This window comes from Alligator mississippiensis, chromosome 2 (assembly GCF_030867095.1).
Source record: "Alligator mississippiensis isolate rAllMis1 chromosome 2, rAllMis1, whole genome shotgun sequence".
NCBI classification, from domain to species: domain Eukaryota; kingdom Metazoa; phylum Chordata; order Crocodylia; family Alligatoridae; genus Alligator; species Alligator mississippiensis.
Window position 1 is genome coordinate 198870368 of NC_081825.1, and position 22444 is coordinate 198892811.

The 22444-nt window shown below is 42.3% G+C and overlaps 1 protein-coding gene and 1 long non-coding RNA gene across 2 annotated transcripts in view; one reads left to right on the forward strand and one right to left on the reverse strand.

The window, feature by feature from the left end:
- Positions 1-1887: 1887 nt before the first annotated feature.
- On the reverse strand, positions 1888-19451 carry RNF141 (ring finger protein 141). The gene is made up of 6 exons (XM_006271063.4): positions 19345-19451; positions 17241-17446; positions 13984-14092; positions 11224-11405; positions 5549-5656; positions 1888-4677 (listed from the first exon to the last, which is right to left on the reverse strand). Exons 2-6 carry the CDS (start codon positions 17381-17383, stop codon positions 4527-4529), a joined length of 693 nt encoding a protein of 230 aa, XP_006271125.1. The 5' UTR covers positions 17384-17446; positions 19345-19451; the 3' UTR covers positions 1888-4526.
- Positions 19452-19587: 136 nt separating this feature from the next.
- LOC109280492 (uncharacterized) overlaps positions 19588-22444 on the forward strand; it is a 70413-nt gene continuing 67556 nt past the window's right edge. Inside the window, exon 1 of the long non-coding RNA XR_002086830.2 lies at positions 19588-20536. This is a non-coding gene — a long non-coding RNA (uncharacterized LOC109280492). The remainder of the gene's footprint in view (positions 20537-22444) is intronic.

Below are 22444 nucleotides of genomic sequence, written 5' to 3' on the forward strand. Positions count from 1 at the left end.
CATCAAGACCATTAAAAAAGGAGATAACACCTGTGGAGTGAAGAATAAGCCATTAAGTCAACTAATTCCCCTCAGGTGCCTGAACAGTAATGCAATAGCTACTGTTCAGTGGTAGAGCAGGAATCAAAGCAGGGTGCTTCTATCCTGGGCAGAAAATCAGCTTCCTTGCTTAATACACATACCCTGCTTAAATACACACACCCAATTTTGGGGGTCTGATTTTTTTTTTTGGGGGGGGTGCATGTTTTATCTATCTGAGAGTGATACAATCACCCACAATAAGCAACAGTATTTACAGAATTTGGTGGCTGGCACCATTTACTTAGACACTAATTTTGAAATCCAGTACTTAAAAGCATCAGGTACACTTTCAAGAGACACTCCTTCCTTTTAGTACCTCTGCCTACATTTGTGGCTTTGCACTCATACTTTTCTCACCTTTAAAAGTGGGTCTCACCCATCCCTTTCCTATGAAGAATCCATGCAAGCAGAAAAATCAGAGAAAGTGACCGAATACACATGCATATATTGTTTAGAAACAGGGTAAATAGATTAAAAATGAAGATATTATTATCTTGCAGGTACTGTTTATAACAGTAATAGATACCCTGAATTGTGCTTCTTAGAAAAATTGACAGTGTCTCTGTGAGGTAAGAGGTTCCCAAGTTGCTTTGCTGGGGGATAGAATAAACAGGGGGTGGAGTAAACAAATCCTTCCCCAGAACTAAATTTAGTTTGCTATTGACATCTGTGACAGGACTGGCTGCCAAAGGTGGCTGCAGCGCCCCCCAGAGGACAAACCACTAGTTTTACTCAGTTCCTTGGGTAACTTCCTCACTGTCCCCCCTGTCATGTCTTGATGGAAATTGTATTTTACATTGGGAGGCTGTTTGCCAGAGTCCCCGAGTGTGCCCACTGAATCCACTTGACCTAGCTTCACCTGTTTACAAAGCCCCCAGTCCTAATCATGGCAATGGGCCCAAAATCTGCTACTCTCCTCCACAGTGCCCTGCTGGCACCTGCATCTCACTAGCTGATGGGGCCCCAGTTGCCCTATCTGTGTCCTCAGGCACTAGCTTGCTTTAAGGGCATTAATCATGGCTTCCAGATGCCCCCACAGCCATGCCTATGCCTCACAGCTCTTACTGTCTTCATTCATTGGGCTCTCTGACCCACTCTCTCTCTCTCTCGACTCAACCAGCTTGCCGGGCCCTAGCTAGTGCCAGGAGATGCTTGCCAATCTTGACCCTAACCTCCACTGCTCAGGCTTTGGCCCTGTCAGCCTTAGCTTACCTCTGCTCAAGACCTCAGGGCCCCTGACCCTAGGCTAGGCTGTTATTACTCAGTACCCCTCCAGGCCCTTCCCCACACTCGTGATTTCAGTCCACCCCCATAGCCATGACCCAGTCCTCCAGCTACTTACAGCAGCCAATACTCAAACCCAGTCCCTCTGGTTTGCAGCAGATTCCTACCCTTCATCTGCTAGTGCTTGGCAGGTTATCCAGGTAGCTGTGTTGCCTGGATTCCCCTTGCTGGCAGCCCAGGCTGGCAGAAGCTCTATCCTCAGCAGAGAGATCAGGACTAAACTAAGCTCTCTAGCTCAGAAACCAGGATTCTGGGGCCCACCTTGACTGCTTACTTTTCTACAGCTGTTTCTACCTTAGCTGGCTACCTGAGTGCAGCCCTTTAATGCTGCCTTCCCCTCATAGAAACAGGAGCCTCTGGCTCCCTGTTATAACGTCACACTGAAATTTAAATGAGTGTCATATGTCATTTATGGAAATGACATGCAAATGCACTGTATTGCATGCATGATAGAATGGAATTCAAGTTAAAACTTGATTGAACTAATATATTATATATGAAAAGCAGAAGATGAACTTAGAATTCGTTAAACTTTTCTTCCAAAGTGTCTTTATTGCACAAGTTATTATACAATCTATAGCATTTCAATTTCATCTTCATATCAAACCTTTAAGAAATCTTTGCTGCAATACTACAGAACAAAATTGCAATTTTATGCCACCCAAGAGCTATTTACATTAATTCACATTCATGATCAGATTTTCAGAACCCACTACTCAGTTCAAGTCATCTTGATTTGTATTCTTTTCTAGATTCCAGTCAGCTAAATGTAGTATCTCAGACAGTGAAATATCACCGCTACCAAACTAGACATTTTTAGTGGTAACACAAACTATATCCTTTGTAACATACAGTACATACATTTTACAAGGCACACATTACATTAAAGAACCTACATCACAGCAGTGTGCATTAAAGTAGCTTAATTAAAAAGCTGTACAGAATATAAAGCTTATATTTTTCCATTTAAAACAAATTTACAGTTTTTGCTAAGTTCGAGGTGTGATTATATGGATCACTACTTTGCAGTTAATACTCAGGCTGCATCATTAAAGTTCTCAGCAGAAACTCACCATGTGTGTCCGTTCAGTAATATTTTTTCTTTTACCGTTTGAAAACAAAAAAATAGCAGTTTGAAGCTGTAATGATGGTAGATGCTTGTTTGTGCTTCAATAATATAAAAATACTTAAAAAAACCAAAAACAAATGTTATCTTAAAGTCCTGAATGTGGATGAATACTAAGGTGGAAAGGAAGAGGAGTAAAAGGCTTTATGGTTTGAAATGTATTGCTAAATATTAGTAGTAAAACCTTAAATATTTATGATTTTCAATATAAGAGATGTTATACTATGCTTAATGCAGCAAGTAGTCCACAATTTTTCTGAAAAATCCAGAAGGTTTCACTGATAGGAATTAAAGTGAAGAAGGTACAGTTTTATTGATATGCATTCATTTCAAGAAATGTTTCAAAATTACACAATAAGCCCTACTGACTGTAGGGGTGGTTTGTACAAGATGTCACTGTTGTTTGTTTTGAATTTGACACCTGTGCCATAAGTCCAATTTAAATGTGTGTCATATTTCATACAAGTCCTGTAATTAACAAGATGACAAGCCTCTCTTAAGATTTGTTCCCTACTATTTTTACTAGTTACTCTTCTGTAATCAATTTTACAGAATGCTGTGCATGTGTACATGCATCTCTGAAGCACAGAACCCATTATCAATGCAGAATTTTTTTTTTAGCTTTAAGACATCATTGAGTTTTAGCAGGTACAGCCAGTATGGTTTAATTTTTACAATGTACAAGAATTTCACTGAATGGATCAGCTGTGTGTAAATGTGTCCGACTCGGACTCAAATCAGACTACATATTAATTACAAAAAGCCGCCAATTATATTCATTAACTCATTCTTTACAAAGCCAGTAGTTTTCCAAGGTGTTATTTATGTAAAACAGACTTCAAAATGTATTACTAGTTTACTGACAAATTAGACAACACCGATAATGGTTGATGATTTTGCTACAGAAGTATAGTCTTGTTTTCCTAATCATTACTGTTCTTTTCCTGAGTTTTCATAACTGCACATTCCATTAGAAAGAAAAATGAAGCCATTATCAAAGCAGTAGTTTATCTCCACTACAGAAAGGTATATTGCACTTGCAGAAAGTACAGCACCATTTGTTAGCTTATAATCACACTTTACATGGATAATGATGTGACTTTGAAAACTCAGAAAAAAGTGGAGAAAACTAAAATATCAAAAGTAAACCAAACCTGAGTAACTACTTTCCAGGGGTCTTTTTCAGATGTTTTTAAGGAAAAAGGAAAAATTGGCTGTTGCCGATTTAAAAAGCTGCTGAAACATTAATTTATCCTTTTGGGACTGCACGTGAAGCTGTTTAAAGTTCTGCAACTAATGAGGCTGTTCTAATGAGTAGTGAATAAAATAACTTGTTAAGTTTTACTTTTTACTTCACTTCCATTCGTTTACTAGGAAAGAAGGGAAGTGCACAAATAGCTTGTCATAGCTGTTTTTGTACTATACGAAAATAGAATTAAAAGTTTATACTTACATTTCAGCTAGTTTAAAGTCAATACATGGAAATGCTAAAAAAAAGCAGCAATAACTGACCATAGGTGGCAATGGATAGCCCTCAAATTTCAGCAGCAAAGCCTTGGTTTAAGAATAACTGTTTAATCCTAACTAACAATCTCTATTCATGTTAGTCAGCCCATTTTAAATCAGCAGAATTACTTATCAAGATAAGGGCTACAGGGTCAGGCCCTTCTGGGAACATTATATAATCAGGTACTTGGTTACCACAAAACATAGCTGTGCTGTTATGGTTCAACTGACAAATGATTCTATACCAGTGTTTTTTAAATCATGTAAAAAAAATTAAACGGGCAGACAATCTTTGCTACTGTCACTGATCAAAATAGTTTAGAGCATTTAATAAGAAACTACATAAAACGTTAAGAATGCTCACAGATGTATTGGGTCATGTATCCTGTGTTTTAAAAGAACAGTGTAAATCCATAGCAGCCAAGAAGACTCCTATTTTAAACAAAGTGCAGAACAGTGTCAAAGTAAGGGGGAAGTGGGAAGTCACAGAAAGAAAACCTCCAAGTGCTTCTACTATTAGTCACTGGTATCAGGGTCTGTGAGGCTGCCCTGCTTCATCTACCATATTAAGTATGTAGCTAGCAACATCATCTTCTGTAGGCGCATCCGACACAACCCAAGAATCGTTTGCCCCAGTCACCTGAAGACGGCAGATAGGACAGTTCCTGTGACGATCGCTCCTGTTTAGGAAGACAGAGAGAATATTTTAATTTATAATATTCTGGTCAAAAACAAAAGCCCATGCATAATCCTGAGATGCAGGAGTTTGCTGTCTAACTTGATGCTGTGCTAAGTTAAATAACCTGAATTTTATGCATAATATTTTATCTCAATTAAAAACTTAAATATCTTTCTCTAGAAAAGTTACAGGCCATACATTTTATCAAAGTTAAGGAAAAAAAATTACAGTATAAGAGATGTCCATGAAAAGTCTTTACATGCAACTAAAAAAAAAAAGACCCCTTTTGTAGTATGTTTATCAAGATAAATGGTCATTCTAATTTGCCTTGGGTTTGTAACATTCAGAGGACTAAGTACCTTTTAATCAGAATGTTGTGACACTTCTGATGTTAAAAGCAGCTCAAGAGGTCAGACTCAGCATTTCTTCATCATCATAAATATTTTTACAATATTTTACATAAGGACAATATTTTAAGTAAGACCAGGGTAGACAGGACATATCCATTATTTTTGTAAAGTACACTGGAATATTTCTATCCAATTCAGAGTTAAATCACTGTTTTCCTATAAAATAAGCTAATTCTAAATTTATATCTAATTGTGTTTTTTTCCTGTCGCTTCCACCATTAAGTGATTTTTCTAATTGATATTCTTCCAGATCAAGTTCATAGGAGTTCTGAAGTGATTCTTCATTATTCTGCTGCAATCCTAGTCTTTCCTTAAGCTTCATATCTATTGCATGTATATTGCTAAGACATCTTTAAACACTAAAGCACATTAACAATGAAGAGTCCTTCATTACCAAAGCGAACATGTTGAATGCTTGATTCACAATTTAAACTAACGAGATCTTTTGTGAAAGCATTTTACCATTTATCAATGCATTTCTGACAGAAGCTGTGAGCACATGGTAGGATAAGGTCAGCACGTCCATCCATACAGATGCAACATTCTTCTTCATCAGTCAGCTGTTTAACCCTGTATTACAGAAAACAGTTTTATCAGAATACAGTTGGAAATTCATGTTTTGACTATTATTTAAATAATACATTTTGTGCACATGTCAATAAATATCTCTTACCTACATTTTATTCTCACATCTATTAAGTTCATAACCTCTGTTCATATCACCATCTACAGTAAGTATCTTTAGTTTAGTGTAAAGTGGTAAAATCAGTTTCAGCTACTGTGGCACCTCTTAATCAGTAGTTATGGCCTAAGGTCAATGTGTGCAGCAACAGCAGCAACAGCACAAAGGAACTAGGACTTCAGTAAAATTATACGATACAAAAATCAGTGCACAGAATTGTGCGTTAGTTTATTTTTCATACCAGCAAAATATGTAAAAGTTCTTATTCTGAACAGTTATATATTGTATCTTTGGACCAAGAAATTAACTGATTTTTCTAGAAGGACTGTCTGCAAGTTGTGACTATCTAGCAAAAATGAAGGACCATGGAACTCAACAACTTTTCTGTTAGCTGTCCTGGTATTAATTCTGAATTAGAATAGCTCCCCACTAATGTAAAGTTTAATAGTTTAAGTGTTTTTGTTCTGGTCTTTACTTCTTTGGAGCCAGGCACATGTGGGGTTTCCCCTCCTCGTTTCTGATGTCTTATTTTAAGATGCTGATGAGAGACTAAAGAGAGCATGCTAGAACATGAGAGTTTCATAGATAAGTATTTTTTACAAGTGTAGATGGTGATTAGTGTGTGGGCCGGGAGCAGTCCAAGGCCCTTTTTTCGCACGGCGGGCTGTGGCCAGCAGCCCAGACACGCCGGGTCGGGGAAGGCAGGCGGCACGCTAGAATTAGGCACGGACGCTTAATGGTTGTTTAAGATTGTTTACTTACACCGTAGATGGTCGCGGTGCAGGCTGGAAAACTTCCAGGAATACTTCGCTTAAGTCCCAGTTTAAGGATTCGGACAGAGCTCTGGATTCACTCACAATTCACTCACACGAAGTTTGCTAGGCTCCGTGGAACTTTGCGCGCAGGGAAAGGGTACGTCGAGGATTGCGCTCAGCAACGGGGAGAGGCTAGAGGCTGATCAGACCCCTGTTGCCTTCTTGATATTCACGCTGGGTCCAATAGGCTCCGCAGCGCTTAGAGATCTTCACGAAACGTGAAGTCTCCTCCTCCTGATGTTCGTGGAGTCCTCCAACTTGGGCGGAAACCACTCAAGCCTCTTATACGGCTACCAAGCCAATTGCTAGCCGCCACGTAGGAATAATTTAGAACTGACCAATAGTGGGGCACGAATTTGAATACAAATGGCGGGAACTCCTTGCAATATGCATTTCCTTTCTGCAGCTAAGAAATGCACCCTGCAAAGAAAGCTACAAACGGCGGGAAAATAATTTAGCAGTGCCGAAGCGCACACAAACAAAAAAATCACACCCTTGGGTTGTGACAATTAGAATACACTGCTCGGTTGATTACAGGACTGCATTGCTAATAAGGAATAGTATCTAATTACTTTCCTGTGATCCCATTTCAGAGTATGAAAGATATGCTAGTTGCATACCAATTAGTACATCTGTGTACAGTGCAATTTTCTGCAGGTTTCAAGAAACAGATTTAAAGCATCATAAGACCAAATGCTTAAAAAATATATGCAAGCACTTCTTAGCTAGTGAGGAAGCAGAATAACGATTACATACAGAAAGCAGTCTGGAAACGTACAAGTAAAGATACAAATAGAATTAAATGTGTCGGTGACAAACTAAGGAAGTACTTACATTTCTCTAATATTTGAAATAAATTTGTGGATGCTGTGAATAGGAAAGTAGATGTTCTAGAGAAGCACAATACTGGTTGACTGGTAGAGGTTCAAGGTTAGAGGAAAAAAGGAAGTGAATAGATAACATTTACTACTTTTGTGCAGTAAGTCATTTGAAGGGAAGCAGTTTAGGTAAGTGTGGAGACTTCACACAAAAAAAAGGTCAGATTTCCTTTGCATAAGAACACTTGAAAGTGCTTCTTTGCTTGTTTTCCAGTGTCATTAAAGGACATGAAAAAAATTAGAAGATGCACTGGACTATGCCAGCTCAGTGGACTCAGGCGTATTAGAAATAGCATTCCAACATCTCTACTTCAGTTGACAGTTATATTCCTACAGGAAGTCCCTTTATAGAATCACAAGGTTGGAAGCAACCTCAAATGTCATATGGTCCACCCCACCATATGAATCCAGGAATGATATTTCTAAACTATCCTTGTCAAAGGCTTATCCAGCCTCCTCTTGAAAATCTCTGGTGGAAGAGAAGCTACAATTTCCCTGGGCAGTCTATTCCATTACTTTATTGTTATAACAGCAGGGAAGTTTCCTGAGATATAAGCAAAGTCTGCTTTGCTGCAATTGTAAGCCACTGCTTCACATCCTGCAAAAGAACACTTGTTTTCCTCCTCATTTATGGCAGCATTTCAAGTAGTTTGTGAAGACTGTTTTCATGTCCCCCACCACCACTTGAATCTCCTTTTCACCTAGCTCTCTCATGCTATCCTCCCATGGCTTTCCTTTCAACCTCTTTATTATTTTTGTTGCTTGCCTCTGGATTCTATTCAACATCTCCACATACGTCCTAAAATGTGAAGCCCAGAATTGCACACCTCCGAATTAAATAAAGCAAGGCACTTAAATAGAAGGGATGTTGGCCTTTCCCATCCTCTCAAGGCTAAAATTGGAAGATAAGATAAATTATAAAATGCCATACCTTAATTGCTTAGTGTAATAATTAAGCAGTATAGTAACATTCCAAAAAGCATCTTATACTATAAATGCACTTACATATGTCTCTTTGCCTTAAAAGTATGAACAGAAAGTAGGGAAAAGCCACCTCTCTCAAACATGCCTAATATTTTTTTGAACAGTGTTATTAGCATTTCAGTCAGTCATTTCAGACGGAAGTTAAGGACTGATGGTTTCAACGGAAGATACAGATGAAATTAAAATCACAGCATGCTTTGCAAGGAAACTGTATCCAGCCCAGTTTAATTTGCCCTTCCTTGTGAAAAAGGGGCTGTGGAGAGTTTCTTTGCAAAAGGGTTTTAAAAGGTCTCACACACAAGTTCTAATCCCTCCATTTTCAAATTTTAATCTTCTTTTTCTGCTCTAGTATATCACAGTAAAAACCTCAGTAGCAGGATTTAAAAAGTATTTAAGTGACTTAGGAGAAAGGACAGACTTTTCATGGAACTTGTGGCTCCTGTTTTTGACAGGCTCTTGAAAAATCCAGCTAACCATCTTCATTTGTCAGCATACTAAGAGTCCAATTAAAAATGCTTAATAAAACCTATGAAAATGATGTACTATATGCAAAATGCTTTAATTACACCCCCTCCCCAATTCATAAAAAGACAGCAGGACAAATATATACTATCCAACAATTACTATTACCAGTTTCAAAAATATTCCATCAATATGAGCCTTTTCTTCTATTTAAGATTCTGAAATAGCTTCTTCCATTTTGAGATTATTGACTAAGTACAACCATTGTAAATGAGCTGGAATTAGAAACATTTCTTTTCACATTTTTTAAAATACAGCCAAATATTACCTGCAGTTACACCTATGCAACTCCTGACATAAGTGGCATGGGCCAATCTGCAATCTTCTGTTGCTAAACATTACTCTTTTAAAACATGCTGCCATATATAATGAAGCCTTCTAGGCATGGTTTTACATTACAAAATAAATGAATAATTATTTTCACCACTAATATTTTGTATATCCATGTTAGAAGCCACTGGAGACTCTCCCCCACAAAACACACTATCCAAGAGACTGAAGAGAACACTAGACTAACAAGATAATATTCCAGAAGCTTTGTATTTGGGTAGCCAGAAAGAATCAATGGGCAGAAGATATCAGGTTACAAGAGTCCCACAGAATGTGAAGAAGTACCTCCAAATGTAAAGTGTGCAAACTGCACTAAGGGAGCCATATTACTTTGACAGTTCAAACAGAGACACAAAGCCAAAATATCATCCTACTAATACATCAACAGACCTGAGTTAACCAGGTCCCTGGTGTGCCTACATAGGTGCAAACCCCAGAATCAATAGGCAAAAAGACACTATGTACTGGTGAAACTCAGTCTTTCCCGAAATAAGGTTCAGCTTCACTAGTACAAGCAGAACTGCTTCCCATCCATGTTAGGTTTTTATCAGTGTAGAGGTACCAGTAAGACATTCCCAAAGCAGACAAAGCTTTAATATCTTATCTCACTGTTAAACAGAAGCTTGAAAATACTGGAGATTTTGGGAATAATCAGAGCAGAGTTTACATATACAGTAAAAGCTGTGTTATCTGGCATCCACAGGGAATGGGGAGGGCCAGTTAATCAAATATGCCAGTTACCTGAGAGGCATCTTTACCTGTTTGGGCCTCCGCCCCTCCCGCCATGTCCGGTACACCAAGGCTTTCACTCCCTGGCATATGCCGGGGGACAGGGAGGGGACCCCTGCATGGGCTGCCTGGACCACAGCCCGGGGCAAAAGTTAATGAAGTGGGACTTGGCAAAACCGGAAGTGCCATGGTGGGATTTCTGGTTTCACTTTTGCTGCATCTATCGGCATGCCGGTTCTGGATGATAAAGTGCCATATAACACAGTTTTTACTGTAGCTCCAAGTTCTAAACTGAGTCACATTTGCAAAAACACCCTTTGTAAGGCAGCTTATTGACACCACACCATAATATGAACATACATCTTTGTCAGAGCCAGCATGCCAACTTAGCTGGTTTTCTGACTTATGATGGCCACCCTGGCTGGACTGTACCGCACACAGCACCCACCCCAGCAGCTCCAGGACTGTGCTGTGTGCAGTGCCTGCTCCAGCCAGTCTGGGACCACACTGCAGGTAGCACCTGTGAGTGCCAAGTGCAATGTGGGTCCCAGACCAGCTGGAGCGGGTACTCTGTGTAGTGCAGATTCTAGGGTGGGCATTGCATATACTACTATATTCAACTAAAATTTGCCATTTTATCCATCTTGAGCTAGCAGGTTCTGTGGGTTTTGACCACAGTTCTTTGCTTCTCCTATGATTAAAAACAGGATTCACCATGGATGAGCAATTTTCTATTTTCCCCCCACCCCTACAGGGTAAAATTAAGGTTACAGCTGGTGGCTCTCTAGTGACAACAGCTGGAACTGTCGCATGCCAAAGTGTAAGAGAAGAGGAAAAGAAAGTTTAAGCGGAAAAATAACATTAAATCTGTTTAAACAAACACTACCGAAACAAGCATTGTAGCTACAAGTGATTTCATTTCCTCCCATTTTCCTCATTCAGAAGATAAACAAATAAGGTGCACGTTAGAAGAGATCACTAACAAGACTGTTCCACAGCTAGTGCAATGACACCGACAGTAACATAACTAAGTTGACTGCAGGGTTACAAGTACTGACAAACCATCTGCTCTATACTCCACTTGAAGTTTGTCTGCCAAAGACAGAAAGTTCATTTTAAGTATATTTATTGGAAGTCAGCTGTTAAGATTTAAACACAAATATATATATCCTCCAAAATTAGGTAGTATATCGATACCTTCCCATCCATAAACTGGCCTGACAAGATGACACAGATGTGAAAGTCTCAGCAGTTCCTCCAGAGGCACTGCTCTGCGCAAGAACTCCTGCTGCTTGACTGGTGATGTCTTTATAAAGCTGAATGAACTGATACAGGTTCATGATTCTTGAAGCTTCTACGATGCCACTTGTTTTGTTTATCTGAGATACAAAAATATATACAGAAAAAGTTTATACAATTCAAACAACAGTTACCGACTGTGAATTCTCAACTCTTCATTTTAAACATTATCCTATGGGAGGAAGTTTGCTACTTTCCTTAGTGCCCATGATAATGCTAGAGAACTAAGTCAATATATAGTTAAGTTGTAATATCCCTAAACAGAGTTCCAGGTAAAGATCATAATCACTTAAAATGGAAAATACAAGCTTAACTGTAATAAGACGTACAAGACCATTATCATGGTATATGACACCATTAAACTATGAATAAGTAGGATGTATATATAGAAACTTGATTATGCTGTTTCAGGTTCCAAGCTTCACCATTTTAAGAGCATAAATTAGACTGTGATGACGGCTGCCTTCATGAAAGTCACAGATTTTCTTTGAAGTAGAAATATTACATTATCAATAAAGTAAGAGTAAGAAAAAATAGCTATATTAAGAATCATTGGCTCCAAGTATAATAGGTTAGTGATCTACGCTTGGTTTGAACTCTAAAATATTTAAGAGCTTTAGAAAAATTCTGGCTGATGGGCATGGACAAGTTAAGAAAGGAATAGAACCATGTGTTTAATAATTATACATGTAGCAAGTTCCTGATCATAAACCATACAACTTTAACCAGTAATACTGAGATTGTGCACAGTAGCTACAGACTTAAATCATGACAGAAGTTCACGATGCAGTGGCACTTTTAATCTCACTCTTTTTGCCATGTGCTCTCCTCTCCCCTCCCCCTCACCCCCCTTCTGCAGAGTGGCAGAGAGGTAAAAACTGCGGCATTAATGGCCTCTTGCCTCTCAAAAGGGGGAGGAGATGCAGCAAAAAGAGTGAGGTTAAAGGTGCCGCTGCACCACAGACTTCTGTTGCGATTTAAGTAGGTCCCTAACAATAGCTTCTGGATGAACTATAGCACTTGTTCTGATCCGAGGGATTTTTTCTGTATGGGTATTTCCTGTTTGAATTTGTCTAGCTTCAGCAGCTAGTAATTTGTTTGCCAGATTAAAGAGCCCTCTGATGTCAGGAGTCTCATGGGAAAACTGTGATCAAATATCAAATTTTCTTTCATAAACTAAATAGATGGATCTTTACATTATAGAAAAAAAATTTACAGAGAGACCTACATCATTATTCTACCTCTTTTCTAAATCCTGTTCTCTTTGACTCCTCCCCTCCACTCCCCAAAAACTCCTTTTGAAATTGTCACAGAAATTGGATAGTACTGCAGAAAAGTCTCATTAATGCTACATAGAGAAACAACGCTATTTCCCCATGTACTATTTGATTTTCCCATGTTTGTACTTCTGGATCACCTTAGTGCTCTCAACTCCACCACATTTGAAGTTCAAGTTCAGCTGATTATCTACTGTGACCTTCAAACACGTTTGAATAACTACTCTCTCCCCATTCCCTCCATCTTGAAGTTTAATTTTCATTCTTTGCTCCTAGACCTAAAACCTTGCATTTTTCCACATAAAAAGTACATTTGCTTGTGCACACCTTACCAAGTGATCAAGATTGCTCTGCGTAACTGATCAGTCACTATTACCACTATCAGTCACTTTACCAACTCTGCCATCATCATGTAGCTTTAAGAGCAGTTATTTTTCTCTTATTGTTGATATTGGGGCCAAGAACAGATCTCTGCAGGAACTCACTAGAACCATCCCCATTCAGTGATTGTTCCTCATTAACAGTGAGAACAGTTAACCTATTTGATCTGCTACACTGATTTTATATGCTGTGCTTTATTTTCAGTTGTTCACTGTCACATTCTGGTTTTGTCAGCTGACTGCTATTGTAACACAAACCAACATGCTGAAGTTATACTCTATGTGCTTTTCTGGGAAGAACCATTATTTAAACAAGCATGTTCATTATAAGTTACAGGATAAAGTGGTCCTATAATAAGTATATTAAGCTAACGTCCTACACATTTGTTAGTTTATGTATCAATTGTACCCCCGAACAATGCCAACCAAATATTTATTGTGCCCTCATAATTTAGCTGAAGCTTCACAGTAAGGCCCCCATTATTGAGGCTGATCTAAATGGGTGAACTGATGTAACCACTTGGAGAACCATTAAGAGTAATTTTCCTGCATGGTTCTTCAGCTTACAGCTTACTAAATTAGTAATGCTAAAAGGCCACAACTTTAAAGTGAGGCTTCTCTTAGTTTTGTTATTAAATACGGATAAATTATCTTATCACTTAGATACTGAATGTCAAATCAAATCCCTGACCAGACCCTTTATTGGACTGCCACCTCTGTCGAGCTAGTCAGTTTCAAATTTGGGTTCTTACTTGGTCTCAAGACTGCCAAGAACTGGCTAGTGAACACTGCAAGGGAAGGCATTATTCCTTTAGGGCTGGCCATTAAAATATTTCTGTTGATGCCTCAGTTTTTAGAAAAGACCAAAATTTAGGCCCAATTTAACAATATACTTTAAACCCTTTATATTAAAATGAAAACTGAATGGTGACTGACCAAAAACATTCTTAGTTCAGTTAGCTTCGTGTTAAACGCTAAGCTAAAAGGGTTGATAATCTTACTTTAGTACAGACTATCCGAACTGCCACCTTCCACAAAGCAGAGGAATCAGAACCTGGCTGCACCTCAAATAATAGATGTTTGTCTTGTCCAGAAGCCAACTTTGCCGTTCTGAAACAGAGGAGCATTGATCTGACTTTATGCAATAGATATACACTGCAGCAGAGTCACTTTTCCCATTGCAATTCATTTACCTATTTAATTTTTCATTTACCCATTTAATTTTAACCATTTTCACGAAGGACAGTTTCACCTTAATGGAAAGATTAAATGAGTTTTAGATTAGTGGCTTTACATGTCTTCAGCTTAAATATACAGGTAATTTCTATTCCGGTCATTCGTTCATTTTGCAGGAATCGCATGCAAGTCCTTCATAATCACACCTACTCTCTGCCCCTTGATCAACCCCAGTACAAATATTTAGGAAAGTTAGTACTTTATTTTTGAATATATTCCATTGTTTATTACAGGGCTAAATGTTTTAGTTCTGCCCAATAAATTATTTCCTCACCATTTATGAAACAGCTTGAAAGGATCAAGATATTACTGGGTGAGATTTTTAAAATTTAACTGTGTTAATGTTGAAACAGTACGCAGAGTCAAAGGAAAAGATTGTTTGAATCTTGTCTCTGTTGTATAAACAGTCAATTCCTCCACTACCTTTTAAAACCAGATCAGCCAACTACTTTTCTTGAGTTTCTTCTACAGTTAAAAGCTTGAACTTCAGCCACGTTCCAATGCCAAATAACTGAAAGTATGTTTGAGGTCTAAAGTAAAATGGAAGGGAAGTCTGAAATTCAACGTATATCTTAAAAGCAGCAGTTATCAGTATCCTAAGTCCATGTGTAGCAGTCACCTATAAAAACATACCACTACACAGGACAAATACACACAAATTAGACTATAAAATTATTTCTATAAAAAAGGAAATAGTAGTAGTATAGATCCACAAATTGGACTGTCCCTTTAGAAGCTGTGCAATTCTTAAAGGAATTTTTCTACTCTACCTTCAATAGACTAAGAGAAACTTAAATAGAATAGGCATGGCCACCCTTTGTTTGCTTCTTTTAATTTGAAGTTTCTTAATAAAAGATAGCTCACAGAAAATCCCTCCAAAAAGACATGTACATAATTTATGTAAGTCTGGAGTTCTACATTTTGTTTTTTATTTAGCTGGTCTAGGTAACCAAGTGAGATCCAGTAGCTTTGAACCCCGAAGTTCTAACCCTGCAGGAACCAAGGTCTCAAAAAGTACTATTAATGTGTTTCAAATTAAGTTTAGGTGTTCTGCTGAATGAACATCTTGCAAGAGAAACTCCATTAATCCCAATTCAGCAAAAAATTATGCATGTGAGCAGCTTCATATAAAATAGGTAGGCTTATTTAAGGGTCCAACATGTTTCCTTCACTGTGGTCCCAGTTCTGGAATATGTAACTTCTACGTATTATATACAAACTTTTATGGTACAATTTTGATTATAAGTTGATCTCCCATATCAATCAACACAACATCTTTAGGTTCAATTTAAAGTTTTTTTCTCCCTGAAGACACCTTGATAACTACAGAAAAAGACCTTGAATTGTTATTGCCCTTACCAAAAAAAAAAAATCTTACTGGAGAATTAAATAACCAAGGAAAGGGCCCACAGATTTAAATACATGAAAGGTACTTAAAATAAAAAACTGAGCAGTGCAGGGTAAGGTACCTGATGTCTCATTTCTGTGTTTGAGGGCAACTTATGACATTAATGTAAAGAAAAACAAATACTATACCAAAAAAGTTGTAACTATTTTTATTACAAAACAATAATACTTCAAGTACTGAAGACAAAAATACTTCAAGTACTAAAGTTGCGACTGTTGGAGGACTGCCCATAGGTCATGCCAGTATATAAGGCAAGTATGATATTTATGGCTGTTTTGGAAGGAAAAAAGGTAGACTTATAATCAGGACAATATTTTGCATAAATAAAAACAAAATAGCAATAGAATGCCTTCCAATTTTAAACTATACTTGCAAAAAGATAGGGATTTTTACTTCCAGTGGCTCCTGTTACTTTGAGAAAGTGCAGCAGGCTGCTCTACTTTATATGCAGGCAGCTGAACAAAAGCCAGCTGTAACAAGCTTACTGTGTGGGGCAGATTCCTAGGCAGCCTGAGAGTAAAGGCAGCATGCAGCTGGGTCAGGCTGAAGCAGGGAGGGGCAGACTGACCATTAGGCACAAGGGGAAACCCTTGTGCTTGGTTAGGGAGTCATCTCTGGACAGAAGGGGCAGTGCTCCAGGGCACTGAGCCCAGCACCTGAAGGGAGTGGTGGATGTCTTGGAAGAGAAGGGTTGCAGGAGATAGCCTTGGTGGGCACCAAAGTCACTCAGGAAAGCTAAGAGGTGAGAGCTTGAAGGGAAGTATGGCTTGTAAGATGGCAATGACCCTGAGTGAGGGCGACTTTTAGTTTGGAAGCAGGTGCTTATGTTTATGTTGCAGTTAAATTAGGTACTGGAGGACAAGGTTGTGGTTACAGCATGAAGGCCACAACAACACCAGAGAGACACCCCGCATGCAGCCCTGCAGGGACGCAGGAGGCTGAGTGATATACAAGCCCCCCAGGGGGCTGAAGAGCCAGAAAAGGTCGAAACCAGGTCCAGGGGCCCAGAAACCAAGGTTCATGGAAATGGACCTAGGCTGAGGAGGCACAGGCAGAGATAAGGGGATGAAGCCCCAACAAAGGTTTGAGACCTGAGGGGGCCAAGTGTTGTGGCAGGGCTATGGTCCCCTCCAAAATGATCAAATACCACCTGCAAGGCATGGCTATAGGGAGGCTGGAGACCACATGAGAGGGTCTGAGGCTCACCTTGGGACTCTGGGACAGTGGCCCAAAGTATTAGTAGTAGTATGGCAGGCAAGGTTAAATGGAAGAATACTCCAAGGAGCTGTGATAGGTGTGCAAACATTATTCACAAAAATCAACCCAAGGATTTCACATAGGGAAACTACAGTGTTAAAAACATTCTGACCTGCTGTGGTCCGAGTTCTTTGCAACAGAATTGCTCTAGTATTTTTCTGTAATCAAAAAACAAGTGAAAACTAAGAGCTAGAATTTTCTGAGGAGAGCCTTAAGCATAAGAAGGTTGAGAATCACTGCACTACACAGGCTTGAAAAATAGAAGAACACATCTGAAAGCCAGATGGTATAGATTGGCCAGCCCAAGACATTATAGTGTTTGTACAATTTTTAAAAGGACAGGAGACAAAGTCTTACACATCATTAAGTTCAGCTACTCTTCCCAGAAACTCTTCATATGTCAGGAAACCACTTTCGCGAACCAGAGCTGCATGTTTTGCTACCTTTTCTGGTATCTTGTTAATAACAGTTTGTGTCTGATTTGAAAAGTGCTGACCCATGATGAAATTCCTCAGCTCAGTGTCCAGGAAGAAAGGGGATCATATTCATTTGTGCAGTTTCTCCTAAATACATTAAAAGAAAAAGAAGAGACAATATCAGATAGCAAGTCTCCACTTTGATTTCTCCCAGGTTTCTTCAAGCAGAGCAGACTACCTAATTTCTTGGTAGTTTAGAAGAGCACTTATTAATTATTATAGGTGTGTCTTCAGGTAATAGTTAAAATCTGCAATAGCATAATACAGAGACAAAGCATAGCACTTATGGGAGGGTCAGTTTCAAACTAACAACTTTTAAAGTGTCTTCTCTTGCTGGTAAGTTAACAAATATTTACTATTCTATACAACCATCCCACTGTGTGTCAACAAATTGGTAAGCAGCCTTAAACCAAGCCAAGTGTTGAGAACCACTCAGTCGTCCTCGTGACTTCCTTTGTTTCAGTCTGTCCATCACAGGTTCTCTCTACATTCCCCCATCACCCTCAGTAGTGCAAGGTCCCGATTTCCAGCTTTTGATCCTAATAAAAACAAACTTTTCTCTGTACGGGGTTTTATTTTATTTGATTTCAAGTTATGTAGAAGTTCCCATTTCCCCTCACCTCCTCCAAAACAAAAAATAGTAAAAGGGAGACAAATCAAATCTACAGGGTTTGGGGCTATGTTCCTACGATCAGAGTCAGTAATGCAAATTTCTGTGGCTTTAAAGAGGCTCTACAGACAAAGAAGTCCATGGTAACAGATCCAATTGCAAGATGGACTGCATGCAGTTTGGGAGTAGGCACATTATAAGCTACAACACAGGATAAGGCCTTGATCCTGCAAGTATTTGAACATGCATCAACATCTTTGAGCACAACACCTAGATGTAGACCTAGATATCTTCAGTTCTATAAGAATTCTGACAGACAAAATGCAGACCGAATGCAGGAAAAGCACACTTACACCCCAATGCTTTAACAAACAACCAAGCCTCATGTTGCATACATCAAGAACGCCTTCTTTAATTTAAACTTGTCAGAACTGGGGCAATTTCTATTCTCACATACAGAGGAGCTCCCAATGAAGTGCCTTTCCTCCTTCCAACTGAGGCACCCAAGCCTGGACTTTCCACTCTGGCTGGCAAATGTTGTTCAAATGATCGCCGTCATCATTGTTATTACTTTTTAATTTTGTAAATATGTGGGTATCAATGGCCGTGATAACAATGGCAATAGTAATACAAACAACAATACTGATATAAGCATTATTACTGGTATTTATACAGTGACACCAATGGCAACGGGAATCATCCCACAGCCTTTTCCTACCAGAACCCGCACCCCTTCCATGTCCTCATCCCAGTACTTCCTTGCTGACTCGTGCCTACAGCTTGACACCCTGAGCTTCCCCAGTGTCACTGGGGTTCCTGGCAGAAACACCGCCCGACGCTCATGGGTGCAATGTTAGCAAGCCCCCCGCCGGGGGCTCTTGAGGTGCCTCAGGAGGCAGGAGTGCTGCAGCCACCCCAAAAACTAAGTGAAGGAAGCTCTTTCTCATGCCCTACGTCCGGGGCAGGCGCTGCAGCAGCCGACAGTGAAGCCAGACTCCATAAAAGGGCAGGGGCCCAGCCCTGGGGGAAGTGGGTGTTGGAGTCAGGGGCACGGCCACTGGGAGAAAGCCCTGCTAAGACCCAGGCCGCTCTCTCTGCCCTGGGGTGCAGGAGACGGGGCAGGACGGACCCAGGGGCTTATGCTGGGAGAAGGCAGGAGATGATGACCCCTGGGGGGGTCTCGAAGGCAGGTCGCACGGGCCTCCAACCACCCCCGTCCCTGCACGATGGGTCCGCCCGTGCGGCCCCCCCCGGCTTGGAAGCAGCGCCCACTAGAACCCCGCGCGCAGCTACGTCACTCCGCTTCCCTGGAGCCGCACGCCCATTCGCCCCCCGGCGCTGCCCCACTTCGCCCCGCCGGCCCCAGCCGCCTCACCCCCGCACCGCCGCATCCTGCTCCTGGCGAGTCGCGGCGCTGGCGGGCAGGAGACGTCCTTCGACCCCCGCTGCACCCAAGCAGCGCGAAGCCGCCCGCCGAGCACCCCAGCACAAATGGCACTCGGCGGCTCCCGTCGCGCTCCGCTGACGTGTGTGCGTGCGCGTGCGCGGACCGGCCGTTGCTAGGAGATCGGGGGTGCCGCCGCCCTGCCCCCCTTTCCAAAGAGGTCGTATCCGCTTCCCCCCCGGCACAGCCGGCACGTGCCAGGCCGTTGAGGTGGGGGGAGGGGGCGGGGCTATGGGGAACCCCGCCCCCCGCCTACGTCAGGCTGGGCTGGGGCTTCCCTGTGCCACCTGCTTGCCTTGCCCCTCCCCCACTGCCCCCACAGGGGACAGCCCGCGGCCTTGAGGGGGCAACCGCTCCACAGGGCAGCCCAGCACCCAGCGCCCTCCTGCTCCCTCCTGGCCCTGGCTAGCATCCGGCATGGGGGAGTGCAGGGACCGAGGGCAAGGATGTGCCCTGTAGGGGTGGCCCCACGTCACTTATCTGTCCTGGACCAGCCCCGCGCTGCTCATGTGGTCCTTGGAGCTGGCCCTGCTTCGTTCATCAGGCCCCGAGTGGTCCCACCCTGCTCATCTGGCCCTGGAGCTGGTCCTGCACGGCTCATCTGGCCCCCAGACTTGGCCCCACACCATTCATCAGGATACGGAGTGATCCCACACTCGTCTGGCTCTCGAGCTGGCCCCACACCATTTATCGGTACCCCGAGACTGATCCCACACCACTCGTGGCCCTCAGCACCACACAAGTTTGTCGCCCCTGCGAGGGCTGCAGCGTGGCAGGGCGAGCGATCTGTTCTGGCATCTTTCAGTTCTGTTCTTTGTTAAAAGAGGAGAAGAGATTCCACCCCACCCCCCACCCAAGCTCCAGCATTTTCCACACCGGTGACGGTGAAGAGGACCCTGCATCCTCAGCTGCTGAGGCTTGGCTCTGAGTTGCGAAGCCTGACGGGTTTCCTGCAGGAGCTGCGTAGGCTGAGCTCCCCCCCTCTGTAAGGTCAGCCAACATCTGCAGCCTCTGCGTGGGAATCCCAGCCGCGTTGCTTTTGAGAGCGTGGCACAGGCTGCGACTTTCCATTAGCCGGAATGAACCTGGTCGGAAGAAGCTCAAGTGTGCCAGCATCTCTGAGGTGAGAAGAGGGCCGGGTACATTTGCACCTTACGGGCTAACCAGCATAGCACAGGCCATCAGATGCTGTGAAAGGACAGGCTCAGTATAGCTGTCTGCTTCGGGTAGTCTACAAGGTGCAAATGTACCCTGCCTTCTCCTTAGCTTCTGACTGCTAACTATGACTCATTTCTGAGGTTTCTTGGAGGCAGGGCATGTAGAGACTGAGTGCTACTATCTTCTGTAGAGAATAAGGTTTTGAGCCATTAGTTGGGACCAACAAGCAGTTCCCTAGGGTAAGAATGAAAAGAAATCCCTACGGCAGCCCAAATAGACTTTAAATCATTTTTTTCTTTCAGGCCTACATGTTTTGCCAAGGGAAACACGGGTCTAGGCTCACCAAGGGTATAAGCCTCCCTTGATCAGGGAGACCACTAGAGGCGCAGCGACTGATTACTGGTGCAGCTAAAGAGAAAATGGGGGTGAGGGGTGTGTCACAGGTTTATAACGAATGTTCTAAGGGGGGGATGTTTTCCTATTAGGAAGCAGGGCACATCTTTATTCTCCCCACACCCTCTTTTTTATCCTGTTCAGGCAGGAACCCAATAGGAGCAGGGAGGGAACAAGTTACTGCTGTCAGTGGCCTGCAGTTCCTCTTGGCTTTATATAGCATGCAGAATGGGAGTCTTTGTGGTCATCCTCCCACAGCACATCTTTTAAAAGGGCTGGGGAGAATCTGGTACTGTGTTATGAATCTATGGTTTAGCTAGGGTTACCATATTTCCAGTTCCAAAAAAGAGGACACCTATTGGGGGGGACACCTCATTCCCAACCCACAGCCCCCTGGCCCTGCTGGTGCCCATTACCCCCCAGCTATGTTGGTGCCCCTGAGTCCCAACCTGCAGCCTCCCAATCCCTACTGCTGACCCTCACTCATGACCTGCTGACCCCTGGCCCTGCTGGTGCCCTGCACTCCTGACCCATAGCCCTGTACTCCTCATAGCCCTGCTGGAGGGGGCCCCCAACTGCCTCCATCCTGACTGGGCCAGAGCGCAATGACTTTGATTCGTGTGGGCAGTGGTGGAGTGAGTCTGGCCCGACATGGGCAGGAGGGAAGAGGGGAGGCCTGTGGCACCCCTTGCACTGGGTTGGGCTCCGGTACTGCGCCAGGCAGCCTGGCCACGCCCCCCCAGGCAGTGTCTCCCAGTTGGCCTGGCACTATGAGCAAAGACACTGGCTACAGGGCTGCTGGCTTAGCCATGGAGCTTCCCGCTTCTTTCAAAGGACCCTCCCACCTCCTTTCCCCCACCCTGCTGCAGCCCCCACACCAGGACACCTTCCTCCAGTGCCAGCAGGCACCAGCCCCTCTCACACACCCATCCCCTCCATGCTCCACCCCACCCTGCCACACACACCCCTGCAGCACCCCGGACAGTCCCCAAGCCTGGGCCCTGCAATAGACTTACTGCATGCATTCAACTGCCGGGGCTGCTCCTATGACCCTGTCTGGCTGCATGCCAGCCACATGCACGTATGCATGCAGAGCACATGATGCCCCCTGCCTCCATATTCCTCCTCATGCTCCCACCACGGAGCAGAGCAAAATCTCAGACATTGGTTCAGATTTCAAAAAACCTCTGTGATGGAGATTGTAGGATCCAAAAAAAGGACATGTCCTGGAAAACTCCAGTGTATGGTAACCCTAGGTTTAGCCCAAAGTTCCCTTGCAGTTCTTCCTAAAGCTTCAACACTATTCATAGATGTTAGGAGCTGGAAGGGACCTCTCGAGATCATCAGATCCAGCCCCCCTGTGTTTGGGCTTTATACAATGGTTAACATGTAACAGCATTTTGAGCATATTAAGGATAAGGCACCTATCGTCCAGTGCAATCTTGAAAGCTACTGTTTGCTAGAAATCTGGTACAAGAGG

Coding starts and splice junctions, on each gene's coding strand:
- RNF141 (XM_006271063.4), bottom strand. CDS start 17,383: ATGGGTCAGCACTTTTCAAATCAGACACAAACTGTTATTAACAAGATA. Junction 14,093..17,240: donor GTAGCTGAACTTAATGATGT/GTAAGACTTTGT, acceptor CCTCTGTTTCAG/AACGGCAAAGTTGGCTTCTG. Junction 11,406..13,983: donor TTCGGATAGTCTGTACTAAA/GTAAGATTATCA, acceptor TTTGTATCTCAG/ATAAACAAAACAAGTGGCAT.